Here is a 25,658-nt window from a genome sequence, read left to right as displayed (position 1 = left end):
CCATCTGCAGTGATCATGGAACCCAAGAAAGTAAAATCTCTCACTGCCTCTATTTCTTCCCCTTCTATTTGCCAGGAAGTGATGGGACTAGTGGCCATGATCTTCGTTTTTTGATGTTGAGCTTCAGACCATATTTTGCGCTCTCCTCTTTCACCCTCAATAAAAGGTTCTTTAATTCCTCCTCACTTTCTACCATCAAGGTTGTGTCATCTGCATATCTGAGGTTGTTGATATTTCTTTCGGCGATCTTAATTCCAGCTAGGGATTCATCTAGCCCAGCCTTTCGCATGATGAATTCTGCGTATAAGTTAAATAAGCAGGGAGACAATATACAACCTTGTTGTACTCCTTTCCCAATTTTGAACCAATCCGTTGTTCCATATCCAGTTCTAACTGTAGCTTCTTGTCCCACATATAGATTTCTCAGGAGACAGATGGGGAGATCAGGCACTCCCATTTCTTTAAGAACTTGCCATAGTTTGCTGTGGTCGACACAGTCAAAGGCTTTTGCATAGGCAATGAAGCAGAAGTAGATGTCTTTCTGGAACTCTCCATAATCCAGCGCATGTTTGCAATTTGGTCTCTGGTTTTGACATATAAAGCCTTAAATGGCTCAGAACCGCAATACCTCAAGGACTGCCTCTTTCCATATGAACCAGTCCTGACCCTGAGATCATCTTCTGAGGCCCTTTCTCGTGTGCCTCCTCTTCAAGAGGTTCGGAAGGCGGCAACACAAGAACCGGCCTTTTCTGCAGTGGATCCCTGTCTGTGGAAGTTCACCTTGCACCTTCATTATACACCTTTAGGCACCAGGCAAAAACGTTCCTTCTTAACCAGGCCTTTGTTGACTTGATTGACATCTTATGTCCTTATAAATTGTGGGGTTTTTTTGGGGGGGGTATTGGGTTGTTGTTGTTTATTTTGATTGTGCATTTTGTGGATTTATATCCCCTGAGACCTCTGAGCATGGGGGGGTATATAAATTCAAACAACAACAACTATTTGAAGCACAATAAATAAATATTTGAAGCTCTCTTGCACCACTGAGGCCTTTTTTGCCTCAAGTGACAGAATGGAATTCAAAAGGAATTCCAGTTGTAGTTGTATATTTAAATATTGCTTTAGATTGCTATTCTGATTTGTAGCCAATCTGGGACCTAGTAGTGAATGGTGGATTATAAATGTAAAATTTTGTATAATGCATGTATACAGAAAGAATCTTGTCAAACTAGAAAACGTACTGAAAAAGAGACAAATATAATCAATGGGGTGGAGCATCTCCTTTTTGAGGAAAGCTTATGATGTTTGAGGGCTTTTTAGTTTAGGAGGAAAGTGAGTAAAGGGGGATGTGATAGAGGTGCATAAAATGATGGCTGGCATGGGATATGGCTTTCTCCCTCTCATAATATAGGCGACTCTCCAATTACACTCGGGATACTCCAGAGATAGTGCATAATGCCAAAATTGTGCATAGCCAGAACACATTGGGTTCAGTGGTCCGTGGGATTGCCAATGTCTTTTTTTCTGCCTCCATTTTATTTTATTTTAGTTGTTTATTTTGCCAACCATGTAAAGTTGAATGTGCACAAGTTAAATGCTCATGAGCTGCAAGTTACTTGTTCTAAAACCAGGAGTGGCTCACGTGATGGGCAGAGCCAGAGCAATAGCATTCCAACAAGTCAAAACATGGCGTCATCCAATGACATTGAACGGTGTAAGATTCTGGAAAGAAATAAGTCTACAAAACCTAACAAAACTATAGAAATTGCTATTACTAGGTGTAGTGAACGCTATCAATTTGGAGGACTTTTAAAAGAGATTAAACAGATTAATGGAGGATCAATGACTATTAGTCATAATGCCAATATGTTATCTTCAGTATCAAAGATACCAGTTGCTAGGAGACATGAGCAACTAGACAGGCTTATGGGTCTGATCCAGCATGGTGGCTCTTATATTCTTACAGTTATGCTTACTTTCATGTAAATGTCCATAGAATTGCAACCTTTATTGTTTGAATAATTGATGAATAAACTAAAACACATGATTTCTTGGCTAAGATTTTTTAAATTGGGTGTCACCCCTGGTGGCTCAACATTCTACATTTCCATTGAATAATAATTGTAAATGAATAATCTCTGAATGACTTTTTATACCACCCACCACATACGTTAGCACACTGGTGGAATAGGAGGTAGAACGGAATAACTGTAGGGAACCCATTGTGCCTGCCCTCTCCCTGTATTTCAAACTGAAATTGAGCACTATCTTTTATGTTTTGATTTGAATTTTTCAAAGGCAGGCTCTGATTCATTGTTGGATCAAAACAGAGATACAGATAACTGGATTCTTACTGAACTTTCTTTTCATATACTTCTAAAATTGTTTGTGTGGTCTGCCAGTTTTGCAGTAATAGTAGTTCCGATCAGAATAGGATTGGGTTAAATAAAAGGGTTTTTTTTAAAAAAGAAAAACGTAGCTGGTTATACAGTGAATGATTCAGGCTGAAATCCTAAATGCATTTAGAGTCGACTTTGAGTAGATATCCATAGGATTGAACTGTTAGATGCATAAATGTTTCCACTTTAGGTACTGTGCTGTGGTTTGCCATAGCCACATTATAAGATAGCATTGCAGTATGTTCTCAGAGATAAAGTAATGCCAGACTTATTGATGTAGTACTATTCTGGTCCCAGAACTTGTTTAGGAGAACATTACTCTTGCAGACCTAACATTTTGCTGTTGTAAGCTGCTCTCAGGTCTTCTGACAAAGAGCAGGATATAATTTTTAAAATAAATAAAACAAGAATATAGAACAAATTTGGTCTCAGATGAAGGAGTGCAGGTAGGATGGTGAAGCAATCTTGAAAAATCACCTTCTAATTATTTTTTCCCTTCTACTTCACTATAAAAGTGATGGTTGGTTTTTCTCTCCAAAACTAAAAGAAGCAACATCACAATTCTCTAGAATCTACAAACTATATTCATGTATTACTCTTGCTATCCAGTTGCCACATTACTGTTTTATTTATGTAAGTGCATAATCCCATATGCAGCTATAAATTGCTGTCCATGTACATAATTCAGTCCTTAGATATATGTGGGATATGCAGTGGGATTCTGATTCTGTGTATAGGAAAGAACATGTACATGTGTGAAGCCATACTTAATTTTAGAATATACTACAAAGCTTGACAAAAAATTCTGCTAGAAACTATGGGCTTCCTTGTACAAAATGCAAGCTGCAAACGAACCCTCTGCTTGCTTGCTTAATATTCTTATTGCAATTAATAGTACAGCTTTGGATTTACATACTCTCAGTGGATAACCAACACACACACACACATGCACGCAGACACCACTTGCTAATTCATGTTTGTGCTTTTCTTTGTGAGGCAGTCTTTGAGGATATGTTTCCTAGAGCTTTTATAAAAACATGTAAACAAATTGAAATATAGAAGCCATTGTACACATGCCTTTAGGAATCCGACACAGATGTGGAGCTAGGATTTTATTCTTTGTGGATTTTTTTTAGCTTCGTTTGCTTTGTAGCTGATTTTCTCCCTTGTTCTATAAAGAATAGTTTTGGCTTCTGTATCTCAGTTCCCTCATGTGCAAATTAGACTTTTTTATTTTAAAAAGTAATTCAACCCAATTTCTAGTACTTATCCTTCGTTATATGCAATTTTGAAAAGCTGTCATCAGCCAGAGCATTCTTTTCTTCAAGTAAATGCCTTGTATGTCCTACAGGATCACATTATCTTTTCAGCTCAGTCCACTGTAGAAGGTTATATAATTCCCCCCCGCACCCCCCCAAAAGCAAAATGGTAACTTTTAGGATAGCATGTTTAAACAAGTAATATTACTGTGGCATGTATGTTTGAGAGGTGACACTTCCAGATTTATAAGTGTTTATTGGGGGAGAGAAGGGGTGGGTCTATACCCTGGACTTTAAAATGTTGAAATATTGGATAGTGGTTGGGGTTGGGGGTGGTGAGACAAAGGCCTGGTTCAAACAGAACACTAAATGGTGGTTTGTTTATTTGGCTTTTTGAGGTTCATTAACTATGTTTGGTTGTGGCCAACAAGCCATAATCTAAAACCATAGTTTGAAATTGACTGAAATAGCTTTCAATAACTATGGTTTGTTGTTAGTTTGGCAGGAAGGCTTGGGACAGTTCATGGTTGGAGCAGCAGGCAAGACTGATGGCCAAAGCAAACATAGCACAGAGTCATGAATCTGTTTGCTTACCCCAGTGATGGATGGGTTGTCTGGTTTTTTTAATGAAAAACAACCCTAAATACTGGAGTGGAACAGGAAGTGGGTCTGATTGCCTTCCTTGTCTGTCAGTCCTATCAGAATCCTTTTCTCCACAGGAGGAAAAAGATATAGCTGTGGGGGGTGGGCAGAGAAATAGCTGTGTAAGAGGCCTTTACCTGCACCATTTCACACCAATCACCTTGTCCAAACCTTAGTTTAATGGGGGTGGGGGCTGTCAAGGTAAACACACCAGCAACTATTTGCTGCATCCAGTTTTGCTCAAAAGCTAACGAGCAAGGTCTATACCAGAAAAAGGTAACGTGAAGTGTTGATCCATTGATGGTCTGAAGCTTATTGATTGCTGAAATACTCCTGCATAGATGTGCACGCATGTTCTTAGCCCACTATGAGTTCTCAGATAAAGGAACAGTGTTTTTTGCTTCTGAGGTATGCACTCTAATGAGGCTGCCTCAGATTGGCTTGATGGTGAAGGTGGAAAGCCCAGCACTGAGAAAGTTTCCACAGAATAATATGAGGATATTTGCCAGGAAACATGTTTTGCAGGGGGAGTGAAAGGAAGCACAATTCCTAGTGGTTCTTCCCCTAGGAAGAAACACACAATAAGAAACAACATAGATATAGGATTGTCTGTAGCTATGGATTGTGGCTAACACCGTGTGTAAACCACTTGCAGAGTAATCGGAGTAAACACAGCCTTGTTTGAAAAATTGGACTCCCAGTGCTGCTTTTATTCTGTTCTGGAGCGGTGAGGGAAATAAGAGTATGAATTCAAGGTGCGTGAAGCATGCATGCATGCCCACATATACAAACAAATGCAAGATATATTCTTCTTCATGTCTAGAAAGTCCCTTTGTCTCTTCCAAATCATCTCTGCCTCTGAGTCCCACACCAAAGGCAGGAGAAGAGTCATAGCTATCTTCCCATTATAGCTCTGGGGAATATCCTCTGAGGAAAAGTATAGACTCAAGAGCAGTAACACAGAGCTGCTTCCAAGTGTTATAAGTAACCATGCAGAAAAATAGTATAAAGGTCACTCTTATCATAGCCTAGGACTGTTAGTTCCCCACCCATAGTGCTCTTTCCATTCTAGCTGTGAGAAACTAGAGGAAAATGATTATTTCCTGAATGAGAGCTGGAAGCACCTTCAGGCAGAGCCATTTTCCCCATTGATTCAGATGCACTGAAAGAAAGATCTGAAGCCACAAAGTCTAAGCAATTAATAATTTCAGGGAAAGTTTTAATACAGAAATACAAGACTCAGCAATATGCTCAGATAGATCCTTAGGGAAAGCAACTGTTCATTTCTTTATGCTCACATGTTTTGATTTGAAAAGTGTCTTTTTCTTTTTAGTTTTCTTTTGTTAGAATTGGATCTGTATTAGAATAGGGTTGATCTTTTATTTATTTTTAAATAGAGTAAGTAGAGTAGTACTCCTGTCTTCTGTACTCTGTAAGGCCAGTCTAACATAGTTGGGAAAGAAGAACATCCTCACTTCAAGAATTGATCTTTATCACACCTTCAATTGCCTTGTATGGGGTGTTAGGGTTGGGGTAGTACCTCCATTGGGGGATACATCATGCTCCTTCTGGGGTAGTTTGTCCACTTTTGGTCCCCACCCTGCACTCAGTTCTCACCTGTGGCTGCTAGAAGCTGTCAGCATGCGACAGCAGCCACACCCCAAGAAATGGTTTCAACTGACTCGCTAAACCAGGTGAGAGTAGCTGATGGGTTAAAACTCATGGTGAGTTAGGCATTTCCCCTGCATGTGAAGACAGGCTCCAGCAGATTGAGCAGACGAGACCAATAGTGGGCCCAATGGTCAAGAAGGCATTGACCACAGAGGGAAATGAGGGGCAGATGGGGCTCATTGATTTTGGGAGGTAGCCCATGTAGTAGGACAACTCTGAACTTAAACCTCTGCTTCCCTGCAGGACATCTTTGGGATAACAAAAGCTAACTTACACAAATCCAGAGCAGAGTCCCTAAGGCAGTTGAATGCTGCCTTGTGCGCCTCCTTGCGGCAACTCCTGCAGTCAAGCTGGTACCAAATATATTGCTCTGCTTTCCTTTGGACCACATCAGCAAGGCCAAGAGGGGCATCTTGTCTGGGCAGCCCAGGACCTCCATGCACATTGGGCAGACTTGTGCCCCATGGAGGTCACTTTGGTGCTGCTAACACAATAGTTTGGCTTCTCCCCTGGAGGCCCATTCCATTGTCTCTCAAGACAGATGGATACCAACAACACAGAAACAAACAAACAAAAATTCCACAACTACAGTGTATGTGGTGCATTCAGGGACCAAAGATTTAACCTTGTCAAGTATATCCACCAATTCAGTATGACCAACCAAAGTCATATGGCTCTTCTGATGTTCAGAACGCACATGATCAGTGTGCATGGAGTGCAGGATCATGGTGGCAGGCCCCAGCTCCATATCACATAGATTAATTAGACTGTTTGCACGATCCCCACACGCATACAAATTATATGCATGCTAGTTCTGTAAAAGCTGTAAGAAGCCGTGGAAAAACAGGTACTTGATCATATAGATCAACCTAGATGCACACAGTTTGCATATGTGGTGATGTGGTGTGCAGAAAGTCTAGTGAATACATGGGGCATTAGCTGGGCAGCTATCTTAGTTCTCCTTCTCCAATACACATTCACTGTAGATGCTTTGAATGTCTGAACGGGACTTGTTGGGAGCATCTTTTTCTGAGTGCATGACTGTTTCTTTAGGAATATGCACTCAGAAGAGGAAACACACTACTCACTATTTATGGTGAAAGTGCGGGTGATCCCTCAGTCATATAGGATGGCCATGTGTGCTGATTTACAGATGACAGCCCTCTGTTTGAAGATGCCATTAATTTGAAGTGCTATCTGATTCCAAGTCCAGCTGAAAAATAAAGGGCCATACAAAGGGAGAACAGGGGCCTGAGCAGGTCATGGTTTGCCCACTATGGTGAAATATGTTGCATTTCTGTTTAAATTGCAGTAATAATTTCTAAATCTTCATATATACATATGGATTATAACATGTAAAATTAAAGCAAACCAGTGCCCCCCTTTGTCTTCTTTTTTATCTATGCACTTTCTTTGGCATTCTGCAAGTGGCCACTGTTGTAATAACTTTGCCGATACCAATGCAGAAGAATCATTTTAAGTTTTCAAAACACTTAATTGCATTTAAATGTTTTAGGCAAATCTGATAAATAGTAATTACTTGCACAATAATGTAATCAGAATCCTTGTGAAACATGATTTTGAGAACTTCTATCTCGTAACAACGCACTGCTGAGAGTAGAACATTATTACTTTTAGCTTTGCTTATGATAAGAGGTGACTATGAATGAGAGGAGATATTATATAAAGTAAAACAATCCTTTGGATGTGTGGTGGAAAGAGTAAAACATTCTGATGTTTATAAAGCAGTTACATTCCGCAACATGTTGTTCTCTTATTTTTCAGGGAAATGTATGGCAGTAAATATTCAATTCGTTTTATAGCACAGATTAGTCAAACATCTACAGTGTTTCTAAGTGGTAGTAATTAACATTCATGTCAATGTTCATTGTGCTCTGCAGCGTAGTTTAACTGGAAGGTTAGTTAAAAAAAAGCTTCAAGACAGAAATTCGCACACCTGCGTACCTGACGAGATTAAGAATTACCTTGTTTAGAGATTTTGATGGTGGAATATGTTTTCCCCCCTTGCCTTCAAGATTAATAATAGTATATATCAGTATTTTGCCCTGCTGTGCAAAGATCCCTCATATCCTATATCCCATGACCTTTTCTCAATTGCTGGCAGCAACATTATTTTCCTTCAAAATGGGGATTTTTGACATTAACCTAGTTCTTCCTTCCTGACACAGGAGCAACTTAGGAAGCTGCCTTATACCTTAGTCAGACCATTGGATTTCCCGGATACATCTACATCACCACACTTTCCCTCAAGTGTGTTGACATTTTACCATTTGACCTGCACCCTGCAACAACTCCAGACAGAGAACCTCTATAGAGAGCAATCTGTTTTATTTTTCTAATTATGTTTTCAGTTGAGATGGCTGGGGCAGGGGAGGAGACAGCTTATGGGTTTTCATGGTAAATTATATATATTGGCATGTAGGGACATTAGGCCTCCAGTATCTTTGGTACAGAGACATCACCTTGCCAACAAAGGTCCGTATAGTTAAAGCCATGGTTTTCCTGGTAGTGATGTATGGAAGTGAGAGCTTGGACCATAAAGAAGGCTGACCACCGAATAATTGATGCTTTTGAATTATGGTGCTGGAGGAGACTCTTGAAAGTCCCATGGACTGCAAGAAGATCAAACCTATCCATTCTGAAGGAAATCAGCCCTGAGTGCTCACTGGAAGGACAGATCGTGAAGCTGAGGCTCCAATACTTGGCCACCTCAAGAGAAGAGAAGACTCCCTGGAAAAGACCCTGATGTTGGGAAGATGGAGGGCACAAGGAGAAGGGGACGGCAGAGGACGAGATGGTTGGACAGTGTTCTCGAAGCTACAAACATGAGTCTGACCAAACTGCAGGAGGCAGTGGAAGACTGGCGTGCTCTGGTCCATGGGGTCATGAAGAGTAGAACACGACTAAACGACTAAACAAATCTTTGGTACAAAACTGCCTCATGTGATTGGCAGTGCACTACAGCTTCAAGTCAGAATATCTGTGATGATTATAAGCACCTGTGGAATTTGTACAACTGCAGAGGCTCTTTTGGGTGTGCCAACCTGTGCAATACACATCTGTCTTGCAAGGCTTCATTCTGGGCATAACTAGACATTATGGAAGACACAAGGCTTCTGCCAGTGCCCCATAATATCATCTATTGAAATTTCACATGAAGTGGCATCATTACTTCACCTGTTGAGCTGAGCCTGGCACTGAAAACATGTCTTGGGGTTGCTCCCTAGTGAACCCTGGTTAGATTAAATCCTGTCTCGATTTGGCAATTCTGCCTATATATTATTATTCAAAGTTTGATGTTTTTAATGAGTATCATCAGTATTATTTATTAAAAATAACATATTTTATTTATCTTAGAGGTGGAGTATTGGTTACAGTCACTTCTTGAATGGTGCTAAAAATGTTTTCCTACAGGAGGGTGTGATTATTTTCACCTGCCCCTTAGTTTAAAAGCACATACTCCAATTGACCTTGTATATCACATTGTGTGTCTGCTCAGTGTTGCTGGCTGGTTGGAGTTGCTGGCTGAGCTTTCCCAATCACTGTTTCTAGTGCTTTTCAGGTAGGGATTCCTGCCCTGGGGAAGGGTGTATTCAGGAAGATCCAAATGGAAACCATAACGCATTATTCTGTCCCTCATGATTTGTATTCTTGTCTTTTTTTAGTGGGTAATTTCCTGTTGAGCTATGATTAAATAATAGCACCACAAAATTTAATTTCTTATGTAACTCCGCTTTTCTTACTCTTGAGTACAAAGCACTAAAGCACAGCCAACACACAAAAACCTCATCAACTATTGTTATCTTCCTCTATCTGATACATTTAAACCGTTAGAACACTTTTTTCTAGTTGAGATGTAAAGATTTTGAAGATTTGTGGTCATTAAAAGGCTTTTACCACTTCTTCAAGAGTGCAGATGTTAATCCAGAGGTTGTAGCCAAATTGCAATTTGGGTAATTATTGCCTGCCTGTCTCCATTCCCTTGTGAATGTAATTGGATCAAGTATGACTGCCTTCTTCATTTCCTATTCCTACGCTCTTATGTAGTATTATGTAGTCTACCCATTGTTATAATGGATTGCTTTATTCCACTAGAGCAGCCACATGCCAGTGCTACAGTGAACTACATACATGCATAATTAGAGGTATAAGCTGCTTCCAACTTCCATAAATATTGCTGCTGTTAGAGTTTAATATCCCTACATCCCAGCAAACAGTCTTCCTTTTAAGAAGCATTGGGGGGGATTAAGTGTCAAAATCTCAATATTTCTTGTGCTCTATCTCATTAAATTGGCACAGTTATGATATTCATTTTGCCTTTGACCTTTGGATTCAGCAGTGTTGGCAGCTATTTTGCCTTTTCAACTTACTCAGTAGTTTTTGGACAGTTTCAGTGTTAGAAGGTGGTTGGACTTCATGGAATTCTGTTTCTTGTATCTTTAAATTGAATTTCTATCCCCCACCCCACTCAAAAGGTTGTAAGTTTCATCACTTACAAAGTGCTGAATATTTTCTCACATTACAACTTCAGTGTACCAAGTAGCCTGCTTGAAATTGACAAAAGAGGTCCAAAGACTTGCCCGGGTGGGGAGAGATAGCAATCAGATTGCTTTGCAATGACAGTATTTCCTTTTTAGCTTCATGCTTCACTACATGGCTGGTCAACGTATTTTGACCAAAAAAGAAAAAGCTTGCTTCAGGATCCTTGTAAAGTTTATAGAATATAGGACTTCACTGAGCTGTAACTCCTCAGATGAGCTGAAATTGCAGCTAGATATTTCTTTGCCTATGCTGGTTCCTTGCACAAGAGACAAGTCTAAATGGCTTGTAGATTATTTTAAATGTGTTTATGGAAAATGAGTTATTGGTTTGTTTGTTTATTATTATTATTTGTGTTCTTATTTTGTATTTTATGTTCTGAACCACCCTGTGCTCTTCGGATGAAGCGTGGCACACAGATTTAAGAAATAATAATTATTATTATTCATTATTTAGACCTCCTGATAAATAAATTGATATTTTCCTTGCACTGAAATCCTGTTCAAACTCTGTGCTAAGGGCTTGTAATGACTAAAGCCCCAAGTGTAATAGCTAAAGTTGGAACAAGAAGAATTTAAATTTTTGATGAAGCCAAGCGCTGGGAGATGATGATAATGCCTCTCGAAAAATATTGGAGCCATTTCATGTTATTGAGCAACATTCACCTTATAATTTCACAAACTTTTCAGCAGGGATTTTGTAGACCTTAATGGTATTGTAGATATCCTCGGAGTAATCAAAAGATTATTTCATACTAATAGGCTCTTCTTCTCAAGAGGGTGGCGAAATACTTCAGATAGCGTTGATTTATTCAAATCCTTGTACAACATTCCATTTTGTGAAAATTTGTGTGAGGAAAAAAGATATGGCTTTAATAGGCCATATAAAATAATGACTTCCAGATGACTCCCTACAATCGCTAAAACAATAAAAATGACACATAACGTAAGGATGAGCAGATTTTGCTATTTTTCCATGGGTTGGCTGCTGCATGTTTCATTAAGTCAATACTATATGGACAATTTTATTATTTTTTGGAGCTGGTGCATGCATAGTGTGCTTCCATTTGCATTAATTATTATTTTAATCTGAATTATCTATGTGCACAAGCTTTCATGTAAACTGAGTCAGTGATTTTGATATTTTTTAGTATGTGAAGGTGCATATGAGCACACATTCTCACTGAATAAAAAAGCATGGCTGTGCATGGGATGGGTAGGGCTGCAGAGCATTATTTATTGTTTATTTAAATTTCTATCCTGCCCTTCCTCCAAAAAGAGATTTATGTCTGGAGTGACTACTGTTTACCCAAGCATTATATATATTTATAGAAGCAAAAGTATACACAATTGCATTCCAGGTTTATAGGTCAGCCTTCTCCCACATTATACCTACACCAGTGGCGTAGCGTGGGGGGTGCAGGGGGGGGCAGCCGCACCGGGCGCAACATCTGGGGGGGGCGCGCTCACACTCGCAGCTCTCTGCCCCTACCTGGCTCACTCATTCTTTTAGGGGGTAAGGGTTTCTTTAACTAATCTAGTGGAAGAGACTCGAGTGCAAAAATCCACGGGTTAGGGGGCGCAAATTACTTGCCTTGCCCCGGGTGCTGACAACCCACGCTACGCCACTGACCTACACAATCCATAATACCCTTGTCAGGGGGCACACTCTGAGCGTCCCATCAAATGATACTCCTGCACATCAGCCATATGTTCAGAGATGTCTGAAAAGAAAGGGCTGCCAAGCTAGAGGGAACACAGCAGAACACTGCAAACCATTCATTTTAACCTTAATGCATGTGAAGAGGAAACCCTTTATCAATGGAATAGCTGGGGTGGTTTTCGTTTGCACTGCAACAGAGCAGTCCTAACACTGTTCCCCCTCCACCACCACTACCCGGGCTGTTATTTACATTACAAAATATAAGCATATTTATTGCATTCACACATTTAACTTTCTTGTTTGGCCCTCAGAGTTAGTTGATACGCTGTTAAGCCACGTAAGAATAGTGTTTCTGTTATATCCATTGTATGATAGCCTGATTACATGAAAACATAATGTATAGTTCAAGTTCCATTCTAGGGGGAAACAGTTGTGCACCTGATTCCAGAATTTTTCATCTTGGATGGCATGTGCTTGGCAGCAGTGCTCATTTTCAGAATGCGCTGGAAAAGAAGCCACCTTCTAACACAATTATTCTTACATCACTGTGACAATTTTCAGGCTCCCTCATGGACCATCTAGAGAACAATCAGATTTTCAAGCTGTGCTCAGCTAATGATCTTTTTGTGTGAAAAATGTCAACAGACTGGAACTTTAGCCAAAACGGTTTTTGTAGAAGAGCATTTTTAGGTTGTTAAAGGGAGGATATCACTGTTTTTATTGTTTTTAAGTGCATCTACTTTTGGGATCAAACTTTACATGTTTTAAGAAGTTCTGTTTTGTATCTGGAACTGCTCAAATTACCATAGCGGAGAGAAAATTTACATTGTACTTTTATTGCTAAAATCATATGCAGCCTAAATACTGTTGGCACACACAGCTACTTTGAATGAGCGAGGTATTTTGTTCTGTCAGCTCCCAGAGCTGGACTGATGAATTGGATGTATACGTTTGAAGCAATTTTGATGCTTTGCCTTAAAGTAACAAGATTACAAATTAGCTGGGAGTAATACTGGCGTTCGGCATATTTCGTAACTTACCTTTGCCTCATTTTTCAACATTTGCTCTATGTCCATAGCTATTTTTAGGAATGGAGCCATGTATTGGTCATTGTAGTTGCTGCTATTTAATGAAGGGTGTTAAAGCTCACATCACATTCTGTCAGTAAGTATGAGTAAGCTACAGCCAATGTGGCATTTCAGAGGCTCTGTTGGTATGGAACTTTGATACAGAAAAGAGATTGCTCTGCAATTTGACTGTGCTCACAGATGTTTTTCCTGATTTCAGCAGGATTTTAAGTGAAGCTTTGAGGTGAGAGATTAACTAGGCTATCTTTGAAATCCCTATGTAGTGCGGTTTTAGCAAGAGTCTATAGTGCACATGCCAGAGTATCTCAGCTTGCAAAGTGATTTGATAATGCCGGGAAAGTGGTAGGTCAGTATTCTTGCATAAAATGGTGCAGAAAATTAAGAGTGACAATAGTCAAGAGATGGTGTTTGGCTTTAGGAGAGATCTGTAGGCAACTGAAAAGGCATGAAGTATTATCAACATAACTAGGACAGCATGTGGAATAAGATAGTAGACCTGTAATTCCCAGTGTTCATTTGCAAGCATTGCGCTAGAATTGCTAGTCAGGGTGTAGAGTGAATGCCTAGACTCTAAACAGCCTATGCACTTCAAATAACTCTCCACAGCTAATCTTCTATTCCTGATTTGCAATTTCAAGCTTGAAGATCAAATTATGCATCTTTTTGGAAAGGAAAGGCCCTTGCACTCCTCCTATGCATGGGGAAACAGAGAGGGCGACAACCTCTAACACCGCTATATGTTTGAAGGCATTTGATCTGTGCAGGTTCTCCACACAGCTTCATCAGATTAGGGAGTTCATAACTTCCACTTTCCACACCACAGCTGTTTTCCTCAGCTTATTCTAGGAAAGAGGCTATATAATCATTTATCATGCCTTACTAACTTTGTGATTGGACCGCTATACGACACATTCTATATAGTGGTGCTGTTTATTATTGTTTCCCTTGCAAAAATAATAAATTATAGCACACCTCTTGTTTGGGATGACCTGCTGAAAGTAGTCTTCCAGGGTCAGCACCAAGCCACCTGCAATCTTCAAACAAAACTGTGTCGGCTTTTGACTTGAACAGTAGTTTTATGCATTGTACCAACATACCTGAACTAGTTCTTCCAAGTGCCATTGCAATCTCTCAGTCTGGTAGAGATGATTCTCTTGCATGTACTATCGGGGACATTGGAATAACATGAAGGAAAGCTTCCCTCTGTGGTAGAGATGCATCAATTCTTAGCAGTGTGATTTTAACGAATGTGTTTTTTACTTGGGTTGGCTTTGGTGACCAAGATTAAAGTTATAATGCTGTGTTGCATTAAAATCAGTTGCCTTTTCTTATTTAACCGGATATTTTATATATGTATTTATGTATTGTTAATCACTTAGAATAGACCAAACTAGAACTAAATAATTAAACGAAATAAATAAAGCAAATCCCTATTCTAAATCCAGTCAAATATCAAAAGTGAGCTGGTAGTTGTAGTTCCCCCTTTGGGACTCAGCTATACAGCTGCAAATAAACCATTTTAAGTGTGTTTTAAGGGCAATATACAATTTGACACTAGATGGTGATGGTGAGCCTCATGGAAAATTCAGTGAATTTTTAAAAATACTTTTAAAAAATCATTTTCAGAGTGGTTTTTGTATGCGTCTAAATTCCACCTTGGTTTTTAGGACTCTCCCACACCACGCATATACTTTCATTGAAACAATGAAATAACCATACATTATAGCAGAGTAGTTAAGAGTATGGTTGCCTTGGAATACCTTCTCCCTAGCAGAAATGATGTGAATAGTGTTTGTTTCTCAGCAAGAATTCTGCGAGTGATGATCCTAGTCTCATCCCTGCTGGGGGTGGGGGGGGGACCACTCCACCAGGACTTGTGGAGTCCCTGAAATTCCCTGCCTATTTCCTGTGCCTCAAGATAACTTCCTGATCCTTGAAGAAGGTGAAGAGGGGAGGTGTAGCACCACTTTCAGGATGGAGGCTTGTGACATACTACTCTCTTCAGTTTTACACAACATCCCTGCTCCACTAGTTTTCAATATAACTCAGATACTCGGTTCTATTTCACACACATAAAATTAATATATACGTGGGTCATCGCCAGAAAATCAGTTTTCAAAAATGCTGCCTTTTAAAAATGGGTTGTAAGCACTAGATCTGGTTTTATCCATCTGATTTTTGTTTGCTGTAAAACTATTACTTTAAGACTAATACACCTAACATCAGTATAGCATAGTACAGTTGATCTCTTATCCATTATTAAGATAGCATTTGATGTCTCATGAGTTCCCTGCTCTCACTTGCTCCTCCTTGTGCTTCCAAGCATTTGTGTTACAAAAAATATTTTAAAAGGAGTGAAACTGGAAAATTCATTTACACACGCACACCAAGAGACATAATTCCACATCTATGCTTTTCTTTAAAGAAACCAATCTCATAGTGCCTGCTGAATTTTAGGGGGGGGGGTATCTGTCTGTCTAATTGTCTATCTATCTATCTATCTATCTATCTATCTATCTATCATCTATCTATCTCTTCACATAACGGCACTGTTAAAACACAGTTCCCTCACTTCTTCAGAGAACAGAATTATTGCTATCCCATCAAGTTATTTATCATCTTTACATTTCCAACTGCTGAGGCAACAGGAAGAATCCACACAGCACCACATATTGTAAGATATGTGTTGTAATCCATGCTTAGCCCTGGCTATATGAGTAATGAATTCTCCCTTGAAGTTCCGTGATCAAGAAAGTTACATATGATGATGCAATTGTTACCACTTGCTTACCCTTAGGTAAGATGGTAAATTTTCAAATCTTCATTTGAAGCCTCTACATAGTACTGGTGACTGGTGGTGGTAGATTATTTGCTTTCTCTTACCCCTTCACCTTTATTTCCAGTTTTGAAATAAAAACCTAAATTAGAAATTGACCGCAGTCTTATAGCAAATGTGCGTGTGTGAAGAAACAGGAATAGTTTATTTAGAGATACACCAAAATATAATTGCTTTGGTACATAATAATGTGGTATGTAAACCGTATTATTTATAGTTTTGAAGATCTACACCCTGCTTTATAAGGCCAAAGCATCTCAGAGTGGCTAACACATAACTAAAAGCAATGCCACTTAAAAATTAACAAGGTAACAGCAGCAATTTGAACCTGATTACATGGGCAGATACTTAAAGAATAAGTAGAAAGTGTCATTTAATGCATACTTGGAGGCATCAATTTGATCTATTAAGGTGACATTGGTGTTTACCTGCCTTTCACCGTAAGGTCCCAGGGCAGGTGACAACAATTAAAACAGTGTTAAACACAGCATTGTGTTGTTAATACATAACAATAATAATGCTTATTATTTGTTAGCATTTTATTGATTCAGTAACTACCATGTTCTTTAAAAATGATTTTAAGCCAATTTTGAGCTTCTTAAATGTAAACTAGGAAGACTACCTACTGAATATAAAAAGAGGAATACTATTAAATGCTAGCTCTTGTAATGAATATATTTGGGAAGTAGTGTACAAACAAATCGGTAACTAATTTTTCTACTTTAATACAATCAAACAAAACCCTAAAAATGTTATTAATGTCTTTCCTCCCCCAAAAATGTTTAAAGTTATTTCCTGGATCATGACTGTTGTTCATTTATACTTTCTAATATAATAAAGCTAAGACACATTTCATTATCTTATTCCCATATAAAACAAGTCGTTATATTGTTGAGCCATGATCTATATCTACAATTTTGTAAGGATGTTTGGATAAAATACATAATTAGTGCACAGTGTGTCGAAGCTATTTCAGGGATATTGGCTGAATTAATTAGAAGTGAAAAATGTTATAAAAGTTTCCTAAATTTATGTGCAATGCATGCATTTGCATTCTTTCACCCACTCAAATGTATTTACTAGATATAAAGCCGGGACTGAAAGCTTTTGTTGATTGATAGGTTGATTTTAAAAAAGCTGGGTAGCTGCCATATTGGATCTCCCAAAATGCAATGCCCAAAGCTCACTTCCTATATGAAAGTGCCATTGCTGCTGAATAAAGTGTATCCAGGGGGAATTGAAAGGGACTAGTACCTGCTGTACTACTGGGGGACCAAAATGCTGTTTGGGGGCCTTACAACAGGGACACAGGCCGGGTAGGCGTTGGCCAGCTGTGCATGCCTGAGGAGCAAGTGTGAATGACTGGCAGCTGCTGTTGTAAGGCTGTGAAGCCAAATGCCAGTGGTTGGTGGGCTGTGGAGATAATTCAACATTTGTCTATAGAATCTGGAGACTTCAAGCTGCTTGGGATCACCTGTAGAAAGTAGAGCTGATTGGCTGTAACTTCAAGCCTTGCTTGCCTAGGCTTGAATTTTGCTTGCTAGGACAGTTTCCTGCGCTACAAAGGAAAAATTGGCTACCTGGCATCACAGTGGTGCTAGGTGATAAACAGGTAGGCATCCCTTGCTTTATAGCAGGTCAAAATGGCCTGCTGAGGGTGAGGGAACCTAGGATCTAGTTGCCCACTGATCTAGTTGCTCATCTAGTTCCCCACCCCAGCTCTAGAAGAACTACCAACATGAGGAATTATTCTAGCATAGAGAGCTTCAAATACACCTGAGGGATCTTCCTAGAAAAGTGACGGTCTGTGTTGGTTGCTTCCCCTACTTTAAATAAATTATTAACATATATAGGAAAATGACACTTGATTATGTTCCTTCCAACTTATTTGTAGGAGTAGTAAAAATGTATCCATTTAAAAACAAACAAACAACAACCCTTGCCTTTTTATCCTGTGTGTGTGGTTTATATATATATATATTTAGGAAAGCATTTTTGTAACTCCATTCTTCAAGACAGACTTTTCTGGTTGGACATGTAGTAAACACTGAAATACCCATTTACTATGATAACTGGGGAGATCTTAAGGAACAATATAACTTTTCATTATTGTTGCAGTTTTGAAATATACATTATCTCTTCCTATGACAAGTTTCTGTGTACATTATATGATTAAGCCCACTATAAAAACCAATTTCGCTGGCTCTCTTTGCCTTGATCTCCTTCATCTACTTACTCAATGAGAGGTCAAGTCCAGAAAATGATTTAGGGAACCACGGTAATTCTTTTATTGTAGCATAGCCTAGGTCCTTCCCTGGTGGTGACTGTTCCTCATATTGTGAAATACAGAACAGATTGCAGCAGCTGTTTTTGCAGCGCACACTAAATAGTTACGCTCTCTACTGACTGAAGAAGAGATGAGAGGGGAAAGGGAGCTATTCCCCACACTCAGCAAGGAGCTTTAGACAATCCTGGTTCTGATTATTGCCTTACATATGTGTTTTAATCTGTTTGCCATGTTCACAGTTAACACTTTTTAGGTATGCACCTTTAGTAAATAATTTGTATAGAGGTTTCCATTCCTGCTTCTCTCATGGTTGTCTCTGCAGCTCATTCTCCTTATTATATATGTGAATGGAACAAAGTGGTGGTGACAGCAAAGGCTGTGTGTTATGTTAAAAGCCATGGACTGTGGCGGGTTTGAGGAGGGAGGTTTAACCCTTTCCTTGCCATAATCCCAACAAAAACAACTTCTTGAAAGCTTCTAGTAGCATTTTTAGGGAAGCTCCCACTGATAAAAGCAGTTTTGGAAAGGTGATGTTTGTTGAAATCGTGATGTGGAGAAAAATGGTTAAATGGATATAGCTTTGAAGAGGTGATTTTTGTTTAGGCTCTTGACATAGAGAGAAGGAATTTAACTACTCCCATAGCCAGTTTTGCAAACACTTCTTAGGTTTGATTGTGAGAACGGTTTTTCGCTCTTGTCCACGCATAGATTGCTAGAATGTGCACTCCAAAAGTTAACTATATGATCTGTTTTGTGGTGCTTCTAAACCACAGGTCTTCTGTTCAGCATTTTTGAAGAAGCCTATAGTTATGTTCATATTTTAAAAGTTTATATACAGGTAACTCGCAACTTGCGCTTATTTTATATATATGGTCACAACTTTGCATGGGTGGGTGAGGAATAAATGGAGAGCAGAGGAAGCCTACTCTTGATTTATTTACTCCCACCACCACTCCCTACCTAGCTTTGGGAAGGCAGCGCTCAGTCAGCATCTGTTCCCAGCTTGGCAAGGAGGCCCTAGGTCTGTGGCACTGGCAGGGTCCTAGGGCCCCCTGTCTTCTTCCCAAAGTAGGACAAATAGCCCTCAACCTGCAGGCAGAGAGTGATTCCGACCATTCCCACTTAAAATGTGAGTTAGCTGCATTCATATTTTTAAAAGATAACTTAAATTCCTCAACTTTTGTTTAGAACACGTATTGCCATAAACCTTTGTTCCTAACTACAACACTTTCCTCACTGATATTTTCTTTAATTATTTGATTCATTAAATACAAAATGTATTTTCACGTTTCTCAAAATAAACATACATCAGTATAATTACGATTTTGCTAATGTTATTTTTACTAATTATTGTTCTCTAGAAATTTACAAATTAGTGTAATTATTAAACATGCTATTAATATTTCACTTGCCTGTTAAATTTGCTTTTTTTGTCTTCCATTCATTTTGAAGACTTACATAATGTAGGGTATCTTTTTTACAAATTATCTAATCGCCTTTATTATTTAAAAATGTAGATGACCATGTACTTTTAAATACTCCAGTTACTTTAGTAGGAATATTGTACAGCATTTTATTTACTTATTCATTTAGAACATTTATATCCCCTCTTTCTTTTTTTTTCTATTTTGTAGGTGAGTAGGTATATGTTGTGTTCCCTAGCAACCTTCCTTCAAGGCATTGAACAGACGAAAACCTTCTCAGTTTCAGAAAGGTTATGATATTGTGTGCCTTCAAATTATGCTGTGGACCAGAATGGTTTGAAGCAATCTAAAGTCAGATGAATGCATTGCCAGAGTGGTACAGGAGCCATATTCTTCTGGTCCGAGCCAAACAGCTCTGGCAATGTGTAAAATATGTGAGGTAGACTCACATAATATCCTATTTAAGCTGTTACTTAGAGTAGCATGAGACTAAATGTTAGGCAAGTGGCTTCCATGCTTTTCTGGTGACTTGTGGATCAGGATTAAAGAAAGAATTAGATACTAATGTGAAAAGGAAACAGTTGCTTAACATTCTTCATATGCACATAGCTGCTTCTGTTCTTAAGTGGTATCTTTTCAAAAGAGCTTAAGTTTATCTGTTTCCTTTAGAATGTAGTTCTAAGAACACTTACTTGGTAAGTGAACATAGTTTTGTGTTAAAGCGTTTAGGTTTGATTGTTTCCCAAAATATTGGGAAATTTATAGCTATTTATTACTTCTTTTTTCCCTTTTAGGCCCTTCAAATCATCACAGCCAATCAACTCTGAGACCACCTCTTCCACCACCTCACAATCATACTCTATCCCATCATCACTCTTCTGCCAACTCCCTCAACAGGAACTCCCTAACTAATCGACGGAACCAGATCCATGCACCAGCTCCTGCTCCGAATGATCTAGCCACCACTCCTGAATCTGTTCAGTTACAGGACAGCTGGGTGCTTAATAGCAATGTGCCACTTGAGACCAGGTAGGCTATCAATAAAAGATTGACATTTGGTGAAATTGACTGGAAGGCATTATGACTTTGAATGCCATTGATCCAGTTCATATATAACACTAAGCCAAACCATGGCTTATCATGAATGCTCATGTTTCTGGAGCAAAGATTATGGCCCCTGTGCTCCTCCTGTAGCCTATCCATGGCTAAACCATGGCTTAGCATTATGTCTGAATCCAGGCTTGTGGTGTGTCACCCCAAACGAACCATGATTTAGGAATCCAAGAGCAAACCTTAGTTACAGCTTAGAGCTTGTCAAGAGTGAGACAAACCATGACCCCATGTTTGGATATAATGCTTTACCAAATTATGGTTTAGTCCTGAGTAGCATAACAGCATAGGATTCAGGATGATTGCAGCATGTTTTCACATTAGTGCAAAATCATGGTTTGGCCTTATCATTATGTGTGAACTGGATTAGTGTATGAGTCTGGTTTCTGGGATAATTAACCAATATTTGGATACATTGTTTCTGATAAGCAGCAATTTTATTTGGATACTTATAATCAAATGTTATTAAGTTATACTTAAGTGCTTCATAAAATTATAGATATGATCTAGTCAGACATTAAGCATTTTGAGAACCCATTAATTCCAATGGGAGACATTCAAGTAAGTGCCTATCTTAATGGGACTTAGATGCTTCACTTTGGCTGAATTGTGCCCATAGAAATTACAACTGCCAGTAAGGAAAGTGTTACTCAAAAACAAAAGAATATGCCTAAATGGAAAGACAGTGGTTTAGGTGTGTTCTGAAGTAATTTCACCAAGTACTGTATTTAATTTCTAAACTAATATAAACTCATTTAAAAACAAATGTTGGTCAGCTCAGCTTATCTTTGTTTGCTTTATTTGAATACTGATTTATTCTTCTGACAGTGTTTTGGGAGACCTGGAGAAACAATCCCAGATTCAAGACTGACAGAACAATACTTTTAATTTATATTTCATACAACGTACAGGCTCACTTAAATCCCTTTTGTACATACTGTCAGTTTGATGTCTGTGGGGAAGACAGTAATGTTTAAAAGGTACTGTGCTTGTTAACTGATGACACATAGAAAAAATTATACAATTTACTGTTTGTAAATTCCCTCCATTATTATTATATTTTATATATGTTTTCTTCCTTTATTAAATTCATCCTCAGTTTATGAATGCAGAAAAATTGAGATTCTTCAAAATGCCAGAATAGTCATAACTCTTTATTTATTGTTTTCTTTGTACAATCCCTTTCTCACCTGCTCCTCTGGTGAAGTTCCTTGGCACTGTTTAGTTCCCACTTCCCCACAGATACATTTTTGCTAGTTCTTAACATCCCATCCTAGTAGTACACATCACTAGCTCCCCAGACATCATCGCTACTGATGGATTTGGATGAACTGGTGAAGCCTTGTGCTTGCAATATGACTATCCCCCCCCCCCTGAATTTGCTAATTAAAATGTTACAATGCAGAATGAAATCATGGTCTGAATAGGTTAGGGGTTGGAGATGTGGTACCTGATGCAACATAGACGCCTTCATTTAATAAGTGAAAGTCGTTTTTGTGTTGTAACATAGTTCCAGGGGTAACAAGCTTAACAGTGAGGAAGCATTATGACAGAAGCAGCAACAATTACTGCAAAGGTCCAAAGTAGGTAACAGCATACACAGCATACACCGTTTGTCTCAGTAGATGTGCACATAGTGTCTAAATGAGTCAAAAAAGAAGCTGAAGTGAGGAAATGGGATATTTACAGGGGTGGACATGAGACCTAATGAATCAGGCATTCAGATATGAGACGGGAGATTAGGGTGGTAAGGCTTTGCACCTGTCTACTACTGTAGTGAGTCCTTGGCAAGATTTCACCCAGAGAATGCCAGTGAAAGGCTAGAGACTGGTGGCTGGACAGGCCCTAATGGTGGCCTTGACACTTCTAAAACTTGTTCTGAAAAATATTTGTGGTAAGATTTAACAGTGAATTTATGTTAATTCCCTTCACTCCTGACAGCAATGTCATTGAATACTATTGAATACTTTAAAAGGTTAATATTGGGAGTGAAATAAAATAACTAAGACTTCATGGTCAATCTCTGTGTTTTTGGAAGGTAAAAGATTTCCCCCCACTTAGCTCTGCTGCAGTAGACTTAGAAAAGAGAACTCTAAACTCCTAAATAGCTGTAATTTAGTATTTTTATGTCATCCTATTGCAGAGGGTCCATGAAAAGTTTGTGAGGCGTAGAGAATCAAGGCCAAAGGTGAAAGGAAAGCTATCACAAACCAGCGGCAACCATAGACACAATAAGTGAATGTAGACTCAACTACAGAACCCCCCCGAGCATATTTCTTTGACTCAAGAAGGTTGTAAGGGATAAGGATGTTTTGGCCAGCTGCCCAGGCCTTGTTCTTTGCTGCCAAATTTGTTGGGAATAAGTCAGCTACAATTTGTGGCTTAATCTTGGGTAGTATAGTGGATCTGGCACTTATTGCTGAGAATTGCACTGATGAAAATTCTGATCCTATTTTGACACACTGAACCTTCCAAGTTTCTCAGTGTTACCATTTCTAAAATTAGATTACAAAGGGTTATGAGGCATCCAGCTATTTCAGAACATTGTTGAGGTTTAGCTTACTGGCTGTAGACACAGTCTATATGCCTGTAGGAGCTGCTGTGGACTAAGATTTAAAATATATTCTCTCTTTCATCCACAATATACCTTTTCCAGGAGGCATTTGCTGAATTCTTCTTGTTCATGATACTGGAACCATAGGATGATTATTTGTAGAGGCATACATGTGATGTGCTATGATCATAAGTTAATCTTACTCAGAAGTGAATTATATTTAAAGTAACAGTAAAAGCAGATAACCCAGTTTCTTATAGTTCATCATGAGATGGTTAACCTTTTCAGAGCTTTTAAGTGTTCTCAGTTTCTTGTGAAATTAAGTTCTGTCACTTGATCTCAATATAACTATATCTTTTAAAATTAATCCATAATTTAGTTCCTTCTTTTACAAATACTAGAACCTGTAATTTTTTATTGGGAAAATCAGAGAAACAACGGGACTCATTCCCCTGAAATCATGCTTTATGACTTTAGCTTACTTCATTGACATTGTACTCCCAGTTGGCCACAGACTTTTCACATTGCACTGCACTTTAATTTTACAGTTTTCTTGGTCTTCCTTGAAATGTGGCAGCTTATTAATCTCAATATTGGGACTTTTGCGATCTATACTAAACACCTCTTAGGAAAGAAAGTTTATTCTTATTATGTTTTGTTCACCTCCCCCCCCCCCCTTTAGCATGAAATGATGCAATTGTTTATGTATAACTTCTCCCCAGACATTTAGAGTTAAGTGTTGCAATGAAATACATTGTTTTCCCTATGTAGCACAAAATAACTATTTAGCATTTGGTTCCTTAAATAATTGCTAACTCTTGTAAACTTTGATAGTGTTTACTTGCAAGTGGGGTACTTATCATAAGACAGCAGTCATATCCTTGACTAAAGTGATGTGACTGTGTCACAAAGATGCTGTGTTTCATTTCTTCAGTAGTTGCTGTTGCTGTTTCACCATTAGGTACGAAACTTTATGTTTTCTTATTTGGTTGTCTGTTTGGTTGACTTCCTTTTTGCAAAAGATCCACATTTTCTAGTCTGGTCGTGTCAATTTATTGCTATTCAAACAGTCATTTTTATTGAGGTGAATTATGAGCAGCCTGATAACAAATATTCAGACTTAGATAACATAATTTGATGTTGAGTAGGGAAACAGTTTTTTGTTTAAAGGCTTAATTACTTTAAAATATTCTTCATGAGAGCTCTGTTGATGGTTCCATGCTTTACAGTGCAAGTTTACATCATTGCCTTCAATGTATTAGGCTCCTTTGTTATGGAAACCACACATCGGCCATTTGCAGATGCCAATCAAAGGCATAATGGCTCATAAATTAGGGTAGCCCAAAAGCTATTATAGATTTCCTTTGAAAGGATATTTGTCAAAGATTGCATGATGTCCTAATGCCAGTTCTGATGCCTGCCTGGTGTTATTTATATTGGTATGAATTAAGTTTGCATTACTGTAATTAGCAATGCTTTAGTCTGGAGAGAAAGAAAAAAGTTTAAATAGCAAGAGAAATTAGGGCTATTCTTGAGCACTGCAAGAATATTTTTCTTTCATTTTTGTCAGTAACCAGGGTTTTGCGTAATTTTAAATATTTGTTTCTTTATTTAATGAATTTCAGACACTAGGCAGATACTTCTGGACTTCCAGGGAACTTATAATAGCACAACTTTTTATCAAGAACCTACTTTTTGTTGCTGTTGGACAAGTCCACTTGCTGTTACCCAGTTCAGCAGTGCTTTGAAGTGGCACCGCCTCCCGCAGTGGATCTGCCTCTGCCTCTGGATGCTGGGGCTTAATGCAGACCTCACCAGTGGATCCAAGCCTGCCTGCAGATTGACCAATAACAGGCAGGCTTGGAGGCAGGGTTCTCCTTGAGGGAGGGCCTGACGGAGCACATAGGCATCCCTCAGGTCCGCTCCCAGGGTATTTAAGTTTCCTTGCCTTGGCCCCTTGCACTCAGTTGTAGTCTCTGCCCCCCCCCCCCCGGAAAGATAGGGTATCCCGTTAAAGGGATCCGGGAGGAGTGGCTATTTCCGTACTCCCAGGCGAGGGCTTGGGCCACAGCACTGCTCAAGGTGACGATCCCTGCAAGGGTCCCCCTATTTGATGTAAATCATAGGACTCCCCCATTGCTGGGTTGACCCTGATTCACTTCCATC

At 38.9% G+C, this 25,658-nt stretch overlaps 1 protein-coding gene across 24 annotated transcripts in view; it reads left to right on the top strand.

Annotated features, from left to right (window-relative positions):
- TENM2 (teneurin transmembrane protein 2) overlaps positions 1–25,658 on the top strand; it is a 753,140-nt gene that overhangs the window by 522,988 nt on the left and 204,494 nt on the right. For all 24 annotated transcript variants that reach the window (XM_083430660.1, XM_083430659.1, XM_083430641.1 and 21 more), the window contains one exon: positions 20,623–20,857. In XM_083430660.1, the coding sequence (XP_083286786.1) occupies positions 20,623–20,857 (235 nt within the window). The remainder of the gene's footprint in view (positions 1–20,622; positions 20,858–25,658) is intronic.

This window comes from Podarcis tiliguerta (genome assembly GCF_965153285.1).
Source record: "Podarcis tiliguerta genome assembly, chromosome: 2".
NCBI lineage: Eukaryota > Metazoa > Chordata > Lepidosauria > Squamata > Lacertidae > Podarcis > Podarcis tiliguerta.
Note: the sequence above shows the minus strand (reverse complement) of the source record. Positions and strands in the feature narration are given on the sequence as shown.